This window comes from Centroberyx affinis, unplaced genomic scaffold (genome assembly GCF_046629955.1).
Source record: "Centroberyx affinis isolate AG114_WGS23_722 - 3 ecotype Tasmania unplaced genomic scaffold, CSIRO-AGI_Caff_v1 ptg002251l_1, whole genome shotgun sequence".
NCBI lineage: Eukaryota > Metazoa > Chordata > Actinopteri > Beryciformes > Berycidae > Centroberyx > Centroberyx affinis.
Genome location: NW_027280542.1, coordinates 22616 through 37500, shown reverse-complemented (window position 1 = coordinate 37500; position 14885 = coordinate 22616). Strand labels below are relative to the sequence as shown.

Here is a 14885-nt window from a genome sequence, read left to right as displayed (position 1 = left end):
GAAAGCATTTAAATGGCAAATGAGACTGTACGGGACGTTTTTGGAACGTGTGCGCGTTCACGTTCCATAAATGAATAAACTTGAAATTTCATTGCTCAGAATATTTCCTTCAAAGCTTCAAAGGGTTTAGATACACAAGATTCTACTAAATGTCTTATTAATCATTAACTCTGTGTGTGTGTGTGTGTGTGTGTGTGTGTCCCGCAGCCATCCGAGGCTTCTCCCCGCAGCACCGGATCAGCAGCTTCGAGGAGGCCAAGGGTCTGGACCGGATCAACGAGCGGATGCCGCCGCGCCGCGACGCCGTCAACAGCGTGGGCCTCTCCATGGGCCGCATGAACATGGGGGAGCCCAACGGGACCGACAGCAACAGCAATATCCAGTGATGGGACACGCACTCTCACATGACCCAGACGCATACTTAACAGTTACCACATCCATACGGTACCATATTTATAGATACGTTGTACATAGGCATATATGCACACACTCGAAACACACACACACACACACGCGCAGTATTTCATACACTGAATAAGAAACAGACAGAACCACACATGCGCATGCACACACGAGCAAGACACACACACACACACACATTACCTATCCCTTTCCCCGTTGCCCCCCCCCCCCCCAGCTGTGTGTGTAAAGGCGTGAGCGTACCCGGACTATATACCACCACCAAAGGCTGAGTCTCTCACTGAACTGATCGGCCCTATATAGAGAACTACAAATCCCATGTACCTGCGCACCGGGACTACAAAAAATACTCCCAATGCAAAACAAGAGCTACCGTTCACCGTGTATAGTGGGGGGGATCACCAGTGGGTCGACAGTGTCAGCATGACGTGGCTGTGTTGGTGGAATGTGTTGTGTCGGGGGGGGGGGGGGGGGGGGGGGGGGGGGTCAAGTGTTTGCACCGGGGGCGGGGGGGGCATTAAAGGTGGCACCTCCTGCGTATATATATATGTTTGTTTTCCCTGTTCCCATCCAATCAGGAGGCGGAATCAAACCGGCGGTTGGGGCTGTCAGGTTGATTTTTATATAAAAGGCAAACGTAGCTAAGACTGTGTGCGGCTAAGACTGTATGCGGCTGAGACTGCCTGTGAGTTGTGTTTTCGTACCGCAAACACACACACACACACACACACACACACACACACACACACCGGATCTCGCTCTCAGACGGGGGGGGGATGGATAAAGTCAAAGTTGAGTCAGATCTCAGTTGCAGTCTAATCTGAGCCCTCGCTGTCCTCTTGTTTCCTGGGAGGAGAGTTCCTGTTTTCAGCTTTTGTAGCACCATACTGCACCCCATCGTCCGCCTGTTTGGCAAAGATCGATCGAAGACCCCCTTCCCCTCCTCCCCCCCCCCCCGGTCCCAGGTCAGTGAACAGCTAAAACTGAGCCCCACCCCCCCCCCGCTCTTTTTACCTGATGTGTGTAAATAGAGATGCATAGAGAGGTTTTATTGCACATTCGATGCATACGGACAACATGAGGTGATGCAGTATGGTGGAACTAGGATGCTTTGTGTGTGTGTGTGTGTGTGTTGGGGGGGGGGGGGGGAGTGTGTGGGGAGGGGTGGGGGGGGTGTCAGGGGGGTGAAATGTGAAGTCATATTCTATTCATTCTATTTCTACATACTCCTTTCTTCCCCATGTGCTGTCTAAACTAGTCTGCTGCTAAACAGCGGTGGCATCTGGGAAAAAACAAAACCCCGGGCCTCTAAAAAGCAGAAAATGATATTTCACAGAGGAAAAAAAAACGGACTCTTCTGTGTGAAGGCAGCGGCCAAGACAACAAGAAGGAGTCAGAGGAAAAAGGGTCTTTGTAAAGCATTTATATTAACGCATCAGTGCATGCAAAGTTAAGTTCTTTGATAATAATGTGAAGATTATATTTGTGCTCCGTGTTTCACTATGGTAGGACTTTTTTTTTTTTTTTTTTTTTTTTCTTGTTTTTCTGGCTTATATAAAACGAACTGAGGAATAATGAATAATTTATTTTGTACATAATGTTTATTTTATTTATTTCATTTTTTTTGTATTCATTTTTTTGTGTTATATTCCGTTGGTTTCTCATGTTTTTTTTCATGACTTGTGTTGGATACGTTTCCCGTTTCTCTTTTTTTTTCTTTTCTTTCTTTTTTTTCTCGGCGCTGTACAGAACAGACAGTACGCTTCTCTTCAAAGTGTCCGTCCACGTTCTCTCCTCTCTTCTTTGTCGATGTACAGGAGTTGTTTTTAATGATAATATTAATAACGATAACAAATATTAAACTAGCATTGATGAATGACCATACTATATACAGAGGCACAGGCATTCAGGCAGCCAAAAGCATGATTTGCATGGTTAAAATTTGCGCTGTTCCAAGCAAAAAGCAGCAAGACACATTTTAACAGAAGAGCCGGTGTGTTGCCATCACAATTTAAAGGAAAAAAGTGTACTCTCTCTGATCATAATTCTTGATGATTCCTCTTGTTATTTGATGATATTTATGATTCTATGATTATTATGATTCTATTTATTATGGACATTATTCTTAATATTTAAGCTCTCTCTCTCTGCTGGTTGCTCTTCACGTTGCGTTGCTCCTTGGTTGATCTTGTTGTGCTTCTTTGGGAGAGGTGAACCCCCCTGGGAGACCCTGTGCCATAGAAATTGTGCCACGGTTCTTTCTTTCTCTTTCTCTCTCTACCTTCTCTCTCTCTCTCTCTCTCTCTCTCTCTCTGTCTCTCTCTCTCTTTCTGTTTTGACTCCCCAGTCACTAACACTGTAAGCATGCCCCATGGGACGATCCACTTTTTTACTCTTGAATAAAATATGCATGAACCTTTGGTATGGATACCGAGCCTTTATTTCCTCGCCACTGAGAGACAAACACACACACACACACACACACACACACACACACACACACACACACACACACACACAGAAACAGACACGCCCTTAACAGAATGAGGCATTTCCCATCAAGGCCAGTGAAACTGATTGGACCTGTTAGTCTGTTGCCCAGACATTTACAAACACATGCTTACATAACCTATGAATTCAGAACCCATACACTCACAGTGCATCAATATGAACAGTGTACATTGATCATACAAGAAATAGAAAATGCTGTGCACTCCCTGGAGTTTTGAAACATATTTTCTAATTCCATTTCATTTTCATTTCCATTTCACTGCAGTACGTGACAGTTTGACTGAACAGTGCTATTTTCTGTGGAAATAGAAGTGACACCCCACTGTTCCTCAGTCACTTTCCTCTCTCCATACACTCATGTAACTGGAGCTGTAGGCTACATGTACATGTTTTGACATGCCCCGGCACATGAGCAAACACGCCGCAGAACCAGGTTATTATTTCATTCTGTGTGCGCTGGCTCTGTGTCATTTTCCTGATGTAATTTTGTCCCCTTTGCTATCAATCTATCAATATTGAGAGGCCTGAGTGAGCAGATCTCACATTACTGAAATGAAAGTGTTCCACCAAAGTAAAAGAAGCTAAAGCATCCTATTAATTCCATTCTATTGTATTTTATTGTGCTGTATGTTTTTGTATTATAATTGTTTGTGCACTTTGGTGTCCCCATGATGCATCAAGAGGGGTGCAAAATGGCTACAGATGAAGGCTGTGAAATCAACTTTATTCTATTCTATTCTGCATTTAATGACAGTGGTTTGAAATCAGAAATCATGACATCATTTACAGCCTCTTCCTCTCTCACACGCCTTGACCTCCCTCTGGATGCGTCTCTCCATCTCATTTCGCGTAATAAGGGAACATAAGCAGAGGGGGAGTTTCACAGAAATCAAAACTGAAAGTGCTGGGTTGAAGCGAGGGAGGCAGAGAGGAGAGGCAGGAGGAGGGAAGACAAAGGAAATCTCTCCTTAGCTGGATCACAGTGAACGGATCAAGGTGAGTCCCTACTCGTTTTTGCTGGTCTAGTTTTAAAATGCAGCTTTGTTGGAGACAGGGAGTAAGTGTCCCTTGCCAAATTAAAATTTTCCTCCAGTGTACACTTGAAATAGGCATCAGGCACCGCTGACAGAGATCAAAAAGGCTTTCTGACCCGAAGAAGAGAATCAAAGTATTTTGGCTCTTTTTCAGCATAGCTAAAACTCAAAGCAGATTGCTCCAGTTGCATTGTGGTTGTACGAGATAGCTGCACACTTGAATGTGTGTAATTGTATGTGTGTGTGTGTGGGTGTGTGTGGGTAGCAAGGCGGTACTACAGATGGGCAGAGATACATCAAAATGTGTCTACAAATTAGTCTTTGAACATTGCATCAATATAAATTCAACATATTCTGTGTAAAATAGTCAAAATCTAACTTTAAAGTAGTCTTTTCATAGATTTGACAGTGAAGTTCAACACTCAGCCAGGTGTGTCTTGAAGCCTACATTAGTCTCAGAACATCACTAGTGCCAACAGGTTTGTGTGCGTGTGTGTGTGTGTGTGTGTGTGTGTGTGTGTGCACACTAATGTACGATAACCACAACAGCAGTTTAAGACTTTAGACAGATTCCATTTACAAGTCAAACAAGTCAAAGAACATAAGTGATGTAACCAAAATGTGGATGGTCAGATAAAGTCTGCTTTGTATCTTGAACAGTTGCAGTCTTTCATCAGCCATAATCCCCTACAATTCACACCATGTTGTGAGCCAGTAGACTTGAAGGCGAACAGGTTCAGTGGCTTTTCAGCCAGCTGCTCTCTGTTGTTAGATTATTAGAACAGAGGATTTACACATCATTGCAAAACATGCTGAACACACAAAATGTTAAGAATGTGTTTCAACTGGCACTTAAACAAACAAAGGTGATGTATTGTCCATAGGATCTAAGACATATCCAAAATTGTGAACAGTCTTGTACAAAAAATCATTTGATTTGGGAGTTATTGTTGAATTTGGAGTTTGAATTCCCTAGGACCTTTTTTCCTAGTGAAATGATGAAAATGGGAGAAAAATGCACCATGCTGATGTGAAAATACAGGGGGTTGTTTGGGTGAACTGCCCCTTTAATAGCAGGGCACGTCCAGCTTGTACCCTGACACTGGGTGACTGCTCCCCAACAGATGCAGCACCTCAGTCAGGTGGTTCTGGTCCCTCAGCCTCGTGGGAGCTTGCCCAAGGTGTGCGCCTCGACGCTGGCCGCCATAGCGATAGTGGGCTTCCTGCTTCTATCTCCCGAAAGGTCATGCGGCCTGGTTGCCATGGTGATACTCGTCCTGACCCTGGGCCCTCTGCTGCATGGACTCTGTCTTCTGGCAGAGGAGATGTTTTGCCACACGAACACAAGGTGAGGGGAAAGCATGTATGTGTGAATGCGTGTGTGTGTGTTATAGTCATTTGGGGAAAGAGGAGAGAAAGAGTGAGTCTTGGAGTGCCTTTTGTTCGTGGGACTATTTCCCTAAACAAATTAGACCATTGTGGTGACATTTGATAGCCTCTATGGCACAGCAGTGGTATTGTTAGTGCTTCTCAAAATGTTTCCCATAAACCACGTCGCTTCATGTCTGCCTCTCCCTGTGTGCATTCGTTTTCTCTTTCTTTACTGAAGAAGATAAAGAAGTGGAAGTGATTTTTCCATCAGCCTTTCACTCCTTCCACCATCTGCCACTGCCAGAAACTAAAAGCTTTAGCTCTGTCTGTCTCTGAATTAAGGCGGTAATGCTTAATGCATGTTAAAAGCACCTTAATGTGTGTCTTTTTTATTCACCCAGTACAATCGATCTCTCTCTCTCTCTCTCTCTCTCTCTCTCTCTCTCGCTCTCTCTCGCTCTCTCTCTCCCAGGTACCAAGGCAGAGGGCCGCTGCTCCGCATGCTGGCAGGCTGCGGTCTGGGTGGGAGGACGCTGTTGGCTGCAGGGCTGGCAGGCCTTCTGCTCTACCTGGCCGCACAGCCTCTGCTGGAGAAAAGCCACTGCTGGACACTCCTGCTCCTGGCCTCGGCCCTCTACCCGCTGTTCAAGGCCCTGGGAGTCCTGGTGAGGTCCGACACACACACAGACAGCATTGGCTTGGATGTTTTTTGAGTCTCTGTTTGTCACTTTGTTTATTTGTACTTCCTTTCATCCTCTCTGCTCTCTGTTTTCTTCCTCTACACACGCACACTAGGGCTGCGCAGTTAACGGAAAAAAAACTCAAAACATTGCAATAGGAACTGCTTCAATTTCCAAGCACAGGACTTGAAGGAATCTTGGACCAGCATGGTTAGAGGAAATAAAGCTAGAGGGACGGGGCACTGTGACCCGGGGCTTCGCGACCCTGTTTCTGCTGGGCTTTGACAACCAATTTCAGGATTACTCAGAAAATATATATCTCACAAAGAAAGACCATTACATTTCAGTCTCGAGTCCGGTGCCCCCAGAAAATGGTTCTGACATGGTTGTGAGTCTTTGAAAAGAAACCAATCTGTAATTCACATATAGAGCTCCACGGAGAATCTCCATTAAGATGTTTTCTGGTATAGGACTGATGGCACTAGCCTAACAATAAAGTTCATTTGAGTCTAGAAATTGAAACAAGCAACCTGTGAGTCCACAAATTCAGTCTCTTAAAGAGTTGCTAGAGCAATTCCATACTTCACAACACCAGCATCACAAATCCTGTTCCTGTTTCCTGTTCCTATTCCTGTCCTAGACCACAGGAATACATCCATTTGGGAATCTCTCTTCCCAGTGCTGACTTCTTTTTATCGCTATTTTCAATGGAAAGGTCAAGCTCTTGCACGTTTCTGACAGCGCTGAGAGCTTACTGAAGCGTCTGAAGCGTTAGCACTACTGCCTAGAAAAGAGGTGGATGGTCGACCACAAGCCTAACACATATAGACTGCTTACACATATGTAGATTGCTAAAGTGAGTGTTGTTCCCTTTAAAGGATACGTTTGGTGATTTTGGACCTATATATAATTTGTCTTCTACATAATCATTCAATCAAACGACGTCATTAATTTGCCATTTCTGCCGTTAAAATAGGTTGAAAATTGCCAAGAGGGACCGTGACACTCACAAAGCGTCCTCAAAGAATGTGTTGATTACTTTAAGTATGAATAAAGATTGTTTTCTATCGTCTTTAGCGTTACTCTGAGTCCAGATGGCACCTGGTGGCATTTTGGGTTCAAATCCAGCTCAAAGACCTTGGGTGTAAACCTGTCTCTCCACTGACTCCTGTCTAAAAACACAGTCTATCTAGAAAAGAGCAGCTCGGGTGCAGGGACAGCCTTTTCTTCTTTGGCCCGACCCCTCCAAAGGCGTCTGCAGGGTCCTGAGTAGAGGTGAGATGCTGTAACATCCTTATGGCTGTTTTTGGTGGGTGTGCAGGGTCCGTCGGAGGTGGAGGTGTCAGACATCTGTGAGAGGAGGAAGATGAACGTGGCTCACGGCCTGGCCTGGTCCTTCTACCTGGGCTACCTGCGACTGGTACTGCCACGTCAGTAACATGCACACACACACACACACACACACACACACACACACACACACACACACACACAGGAGGTTCATTCACACTAGCCTGCTAGTTTCCGAATGGTTGTATATTGTGTGTGTGTGTGTGTGTGTGTGTGTGTCTCCACCCAGGGTTGGAGGACTCCATCGTAGCGTTTCGTGCCACCCACCAGGCCGGTCCCTTCCAGAGCCGCAACTCCAGGAAGCTCCTCATCCTCGTCCCCCTCAACGCCAACATCGCTCACAAGCTGGAGGACGAGGACGACAACATCCGTTTCCACGACAACCTCGCCAACACCGAGATAGACAGGGCCGGGGTGCGGGGGCGGGTCTACAAGCACAGCGTCTACAGTGTATTGGACGAGCAGGGGAAGGTAGGCGGGGATCGTACAGGTGATTGGAAGTCAGGGGTTGAGGATTGCAGATCACATGAAACAGGATGAAAGTAATCTGATTACAAAAAATAATGAGTATTACTACTCAACTACAGTATCTTACATTACTTTGTTAGTTCTGTGGATAACATTACTGATCACAGCGTTAAGCAGATAATCAGTAATCTGAAAGTAACCTGCCCAACCCTGTTCTAAGTGTTGGGTGGGTTTGTAACAACCAGGATACAGAAAGCAGTCCATGCACATCCTGAAGAGAAATTTCCCTCCGGTAAAAGTTTTTAGTCAATATTAAACAAAGCAGAAAGTACCTGCATACTGAATCCGGCTCCCACTGAGCTTTACTTGTGCTGTAATTCAACTCAGTGTCAGTCTTTTTATTGCCAGTGTGGGTTGAAAGATTCAGTGTGCTGGTGTGTTTTTTTTTTTCCTTTGATCAGATTTGTAAAGACTGCACAGCTCAAGTGAGAGAGAGAGAGAGAGAGAGAGAGAGTCTGGGTAGAGTCAGACTCAAGGGGCTGTTTAAGTATGGTTTTTCAATATTTCTGGATAGCATTCCAATGTGCTCTTTATCTCATGTGTTTAATATAGTAAATCTAACAATGACTAGTCAAAACCAACTCTATATCTGGGTAAAGTCAGTGGAGGATTGAGTCCAAGTCAAGACTGAAACCAAAGCAAGTTGAGCCTCATTTGAGATCGATACCAAAATAAACCAAAGTGATTATGGAAATGATACAGGGCAATATTTTCAAGTATAGGCTAGTACATTACACAGAAGGAACAATGATGAACGTGTGAGTTTTTTTTCTCATGCTTCTTTGTCTGACATTATTTACCTCATTGGTCTGAGCAGACTGAACAGAAAAATATCTGAGCTGTGACCCAGACTAGAGACAAATATAGTCTGAGTCCAAAATCCAAAACAATGTTGGATTATCTCGGCCCTTATTGCTTCAATTCCCATGGTAATGTATTGATTTGAAGAATTTTGTTTCACTCTAAAATTCATTGTCTAAGCTTTTGACGAAAGGACTCATAGTATTTGACAGCCAAATATGAGTTGCAAACTGATTTTGAGGCGGTAAAAGGAATGTTTACATTTGCATTACCTTCTGAACATTGATGACCTGTACTTTGGCCTATGATAGGTTACGAAAATTGAAAAAGGCAATAATCCATGCCAGTAAAACTAAAAGTCATATGCCCAAATACAGTCTGGATCGGGGCTTTGAAGATGTTATTGGTTACCTACAGTACATCACCTCAGGCAGTGTTCCCCCCTTGTACAGCACATCATTAGCACCACCTCCTGGTTAAACCTTATCACTGGCTTGTGGAGAACCAAAGAACAGGAAAACACAGCAATAGCACCATCTACCTGTGAAACATGGTACTTAAACATTCAAAGAGTCCTCAAAGGTCTCCCAAACCGCCTGGATGTCTCATTTACTCTTGTGTGCGTGTGTGTGTGTGTGTGTGTGTGTGTGTGAGCAGGCCCATGAGTGTGTGGTGGAGTACGCCACACCCCTGCTGACGCTCTACAGCATGTCCCAGGAGAGCAGCGCTGGGTTCGGGGAGCCAGAGCGCAGGCAGCAGGTCCTCCTCTTCTACAGGACGCTGCAGGACATCCTGGAGCAGTCGCTGGAGTGCCGCAACCGCTACCGCCTCATCCTGCTCAACGGTGGGAAGTGTGTGTGTGTGTGTGTGTGTGTGTGTGTGTGTGTGTGACCTTTGTACCCATCTCACGGCACAAGACAGACTGTTTTGGGAGATTTCAGCTTTCCACTTTCCACGTTTTATGCCACTCCTGTGCTTTTATGTAAGTTTTGCCAGTGTTGATACATACTGGGCCTGTTGCTGTGAGGAACATTTCTCTGGCTTTGGTCCAGTTATCTCCTAGAACTTACGGTCGATGCTAAATACCATTAGGCATAATCATTCTGAGTGATTTGTGCTCATATGGCCCCTTCATCTTTGTGAAAACCCCAGTCTCACACACACTGCTTCAGATCCTCCCATAAACGCTCAATATCTGGTTATTAAGAAGCTCTTGGCAATATGATTAACATCAGTGCCAAGTTCTTCAAAGAAGTGTTTGACCTCAGCTTGAGAGATGAAAATGGAAGAGTTTTCCAAGACTAAGAGGAGATTGGATTGATTCTGTGAGGGGAAATGTAGTCCAGCAGACAACAGAATCCCTCACTGTTGGGGGAACTTTATGTTTTAATTTTGACCCATAATCTGTGTGTAGGAAAATTCACTGACTCTCATAACTTCAGAGAATGCAAAAAAGTTAATCTTTGTGAATATGAGTGAGTAGATTCCATGGCTATACAGACCAGGGAACTACTTTCTAAGAAAAATCCCCAAACTGACCCCAGATCTGCCTTTATGCAACTTCCTGCTCGTCTTCTCTCCTTGTAGACGAGCATGAGGAAGACCCTCACTTCCTGTCCAAGGTCATCCTCAGACACCTGCAGCAGCAGGAGAAGGAGGAGTTCTGCGTCACCCCGCCCCCCCACCAAGAGATGGCGCACCCATTCGCCACTCGTCCAACTGCCCCGACCATGAACGGTGATTGGCACCAGCCGGATCCAATGAGCAGGGAGCCCACGCTCATGTTCAGCCTGGAGAAGCCACAGCCGCTCAGGGAGGCTGTGGAGAGCACGGACCATTATCAAGGAACCACATAACCATATACACACGGACACACACACACACACACAGACACACACACACACACACACACAGCTCAACAGTCATGATATTCTCTCTCCCGCATAAAATGTATGGTACAAAGCATTTCGCTCTGTCAGTAAGCATACAGTCAAGATTTCAGAATAGGAATAAGAAAATGTAGTTCATTTTATAGCTGCTGAACTGTGCTAGTAATGATGTTTGAATTTAGTTTTATAATGTGTGTTTGTGCCTAGTTTTAAACCAACATTTAGGAAATAAATGCAAACATTTCTGAGAAGTTGAGTTTGTGTTTCATTTCACCTGAAGAGCTACCTGAGCAATGAAAGGGAGAGAGCAAGTTTAGATACGTTCACAGAGGATGGCACATTGAGATGCTTCATCATCATCATCATCATCATCGTCATCATCATCATCAACTGCTCCTCTCATCAAAACTGCTTTTTTAAGATTAGAAAAGATGCGACAAGATGAAATTACAGTAATGATCCTCATTGTGAAACTGGGTCTTTGCAGCAGAAATCAGTAATAGGATACAGCAAAGAAAGATAGGATATGAATAAGAATACAGCAAATGGGGATATTAAAGGTAACACAATTGACAATTACACTAGAATGTATTAAGTACAAATATAAAAATTAAAAGGATGAATTTAGCTGTAGAAGATGGAGGTAAATTATGTGCAAGACATACAGATCTCATATGTGTGTTAGTTGTTGTCCACTTCATCAAAGACATTAGATGTTGTGTAAAAACCTTGTAACTCCAATTTTGGTGATTTTTATTTTTTCACTTCAATTGAAGGATTACATGCTCCTCTGTGGGTTGAAAATAATTCTCCTTGACCTCTTGGGCTTGTGAAACCCTTTCAGAACCCATTAGATAACATCACAAATGGATTGTCATCAAGCTAAAAGCAAGGCTGTTTTTCTTAGTTCCTGAATGTTGAACTTTTGGAGATTTATAGCCGGAGGGAGCATAGAAATGTGTGCAGAAATATGTAACTAGACATTCAAACAGCAGTCGTGCAATGGAAAAACCCCAGACAGTTAGTACAGACAGGCACCCGGCTTCAGCTCCCTCCCATTGGCTGAGGCTGAGGTGCTGTACAGTCTGATGGCTGTCGGCACAAAAGAGCGTCCAAAGCGCACCGTGTTGCACCTCGGAGGGGATTGATCCAGCCCACACAGAGGGGGAGGCAGGTGTTGTTTGGGATGGAGTTCAGCTTTAGTCCTCCTCCTCCCTCGGCCCGACTGCAGCGCCAGACATTTGAGCAAGTTTGTTGATCCTGCATCTCCTGCCTGGATGCTGCCTCCCCCAGCATAGAACTGTAAAGAACAGTGTGCTGGTTGGTAAAATATATAGTCTGTTACATACATTACATATACTGAAAGTTCTGAGCCTCCATAAGAACTTTGAGATGGAATATATACAGCTGCAGTTAGGCAAACTATAAATCACAGATCTACTGGGAAGCTTTGGAGTCAGGAACTAGCAGCTTGATGTAAGCAGAAATTAGCAAAAATACTTCAAAATATATTTTGTTCCAAACTACAAATTTAGCTAAATTAAACTCCTAAATTAAACTAAACAAAGAGGGCAAGGTTTACAGGTGGACCAGACCAACTCATCGGGACACACAACGGCAGAGATCCGTGTCTTTCAACTTCAACAGCAGTGATGAAGAATCCACCTCTAATCTCACTGCATCCTCCCCAGCTGCCTCATCTACATCTGATTTTTTGGACTAGTGGCCCAAACCCACAAGATCCATCATAAAAAGAACAAAACAAGGAGGGGCAGGAGACGTACAAGGATACAGACACCAGATGGGGCAACAGCAGCGGCGGAGCCTCAGGAATCAGAAGAAGAAAATACGGTAATTAATATATCAAAGACACCCCTCACCCCAGATGGTGTCAGTGTGTTGACAAAAGGACTCTCTTTTTCCCCCACCCACCACACAAATGAGTTTAATACCAAGGTGGATCTATTTAGATTCTACCGCAGCCTCCATCTGGAAGTGTGGTACCACCAAAACACTCCGAGAAATGTCACTACAGCCCCAAGTTCTCTTTTCAAACCTAAGTCTCATTTTATGCCTCCAGTATCAAATGCCACTCTGACTGCCTTCACAAAAAAGGTGGACTTTGACATTGAGAATCTGTTCTCTACACCTGATAAGACTGTTAGGGAGAATTTGACCAAGTCCCAAAAACAGGCCTTAGACTCTCTAGCCAAGAATGAGTCAATCATCATAAAACCAGCTGACAAAGGAGGAGCAGTGGTGGTAATGGATAAGGACAAATATATTGAAGAAGCCTTACGGCAATTGGATAACCCAGAATATTATCACAAACTGTCCTCAAATCCATTGTGCAACACACAGGAGACATTGAGAGAAATGTTGTCTACAGCTAAGGAGGCAGGGTGGATTACTAAACAAGAGCATGACTTCCTGTGGTGTGCACATGCTAGGATACCCACTTTTTACATGCTCCCCAAGGTCCATAAGAATCTTGAATCTCCTCTGGGGAGGCCTATTATATCATCTAATGGATCCCTTACAGAGCCTGCCCCTCAGTTTGTAGACTTTCATATCAAGCCTTTGGCTCAACAACTGCCTTCATACATCCAGGACACTACTCATGTTCTGAAGGTCCTACATGAAATGAGAATTCCTGCTGACTGTCTCTTAGTAACTTTTGATGTGGAGTTCTTATACACTAATATTGACCATGATGATGGATTGAAAGCTCTGCAACACTTCCCACAGAACAGACCCACAGACTCTTTGCCTCCTTCTGAGTTCATTCTTCAGCTCACAGAATGGACTCTTAAAAATAATGTATTTCTTTTCCAAGACCAACAGTATACTCAGGATCGGGGTACTGCTATGGGAGCTTGTTTTGCCCCTAATTATGCAACCTTTTTTTAGGTTTATGGAAAAAGGATTTCAGTTATCATAATAACTATAGTGACAAGATAAAATGGTGGGGGCGGTACATTGACGACATCCTATTGTTTTGGACTGGTTCTGAGGAGGAACTTCTACTGTTTCAAGATTTTTTGAACACCAACAACAGAAACATCAAATTGTGTATTGAGTACTCTAAAAGCAATAGTAATTTCCTAGATTTGACTATCTCTAAGGGTGAGAATGGCCAGCTTCACACTACAGTATATAGGAAGGTAACAGACAAAAATACTGTGCTGAAAACGGATAGTTTCCATCCTAATTGGCTTAAGGACAACATACCTTTTGGCCAATTCCTACGCCTTCGCCGTATTTGTGACACAGACCAAGAGTTTGAAAAGCAGGCTATAATCTTTTCAGACCGATTCGCCCAGAGAGGCTATAAAACAAAAACTGTCCAGGATGCTCACAAAAAAGCCCAGTCTACTTCTAGATCTGAACTCCTTAAGAAAAAGAAAAGAAAATCCTCAGGACAAGAGCAGGTGTACTTTGTCACAGGATACAGTTCTCTAGCAAATCCCATAAAAAGGATAATACACTCAAACTGGGATCTCATTAAAAGTGACCCTATTCTTAGGGAGGTTTTTCCTGCCCCTCCTATGATCAGTTTCAAGAGGGCCCCTACATTACGGGACAGGTTAGTACCAAGCCATCTCCCTCTCAATAATAAAAACACTTGGCTTCATCGACCATTGAAGGGTCCTTACAAATGTGGCTTTTGCAACCATTGTGCTAATATAAAGGAATGTAAAAAATTCAGTGACTTTAAGACTCATAAGGCGTATGACATCAAAACATTTATCAACTGTAACACTATGTTTATTGTGTACCGTTTATCTTGTACTTGTGGTTGCTTTTACATATAGGCTGGACAAAGAGACGACTGAAAGACAGAGTCTCTGAGCATAAGTATGCTATCACAAAAGCTAATTTGGATTACTCTATGGCTAAGCATTTTTATAATGTACATAACAGTAATCCAGACAGCCTTATGGTTGAAGGCCTAGAAACCATCAAAAAGAACATTCGAGGTGGTGATCGACTGAAATTATTATTGCAGAGAGAAACTTTTTATATACCAAATGCAGGCCACAGTATACCCAGGACTAAATGAAGAAATTGATTTTAGTCCTTTTTTGTAGTTGTTCTGATGCATGTGGTCTAGTGCCTATGTTGCTGTAGATGGGGGTATATTTTGTTATTGTTTTCTGTCTTGTTGTCTGTACATCAATTTTTTCTTTTTTTTTTTCATTCTTTTTTCTTATTTTTTTCTTCTTCCTTCTACACATTTTGCAGAGCCATCTAGTGGTCATACTGTGCATTTGTCACCTGTGAGTTTATTGGCTTCCTGC

At 43.7% G+C, this 14885-nt stretch overlaps 2 protein-coding genes across 2 annotated transcripts in view; both read left to right on the top strand.

Annotated features, from left to right (window-relative positions):
* LOC139655409 (protein phosphatase 3 catalytic subunit alpha-like) overlaps positions 1-386 on the top strand; it is a 16440-nt gene extending 16054 nt beyond the window's left edge. Inside the window, exon 13 of the mRNA XM_071532803.1 lies at positions 208-386. Coding sequence (XP_071388904.1) covers positions 208-386 — 179 coding nt within the window. The remainder of the gene's footprint in view (positions 1-207) is intronic.
* Positions 387-3787: 3401 nt separating this feature from the next.
* On the top strand, positions 3788-10827 carry LOC139655411 (stimulator of interferon genes protein-like). Its single transcript, XM_071532805.1, has 7 exons — positions 3788-3927; positions 5090-5313; positions 5809-6001; positions 7338-7446; positions 7596-7837; positions 9353-9539; positions 10283-10827. The coding sequence occupies exons 2-7, from the start codon at positions 5090-5092 to the stop codon at positions 10549-10551; spliced, it is 1224 nt and encodes a 407-aa protein (XP_071388906.1). The 5' UTR covers positions 3788-3927; the 3' UTR covers positions 10552-10827.
* Positions 10828-14885: the final 4058 nt, after the last annotated feature.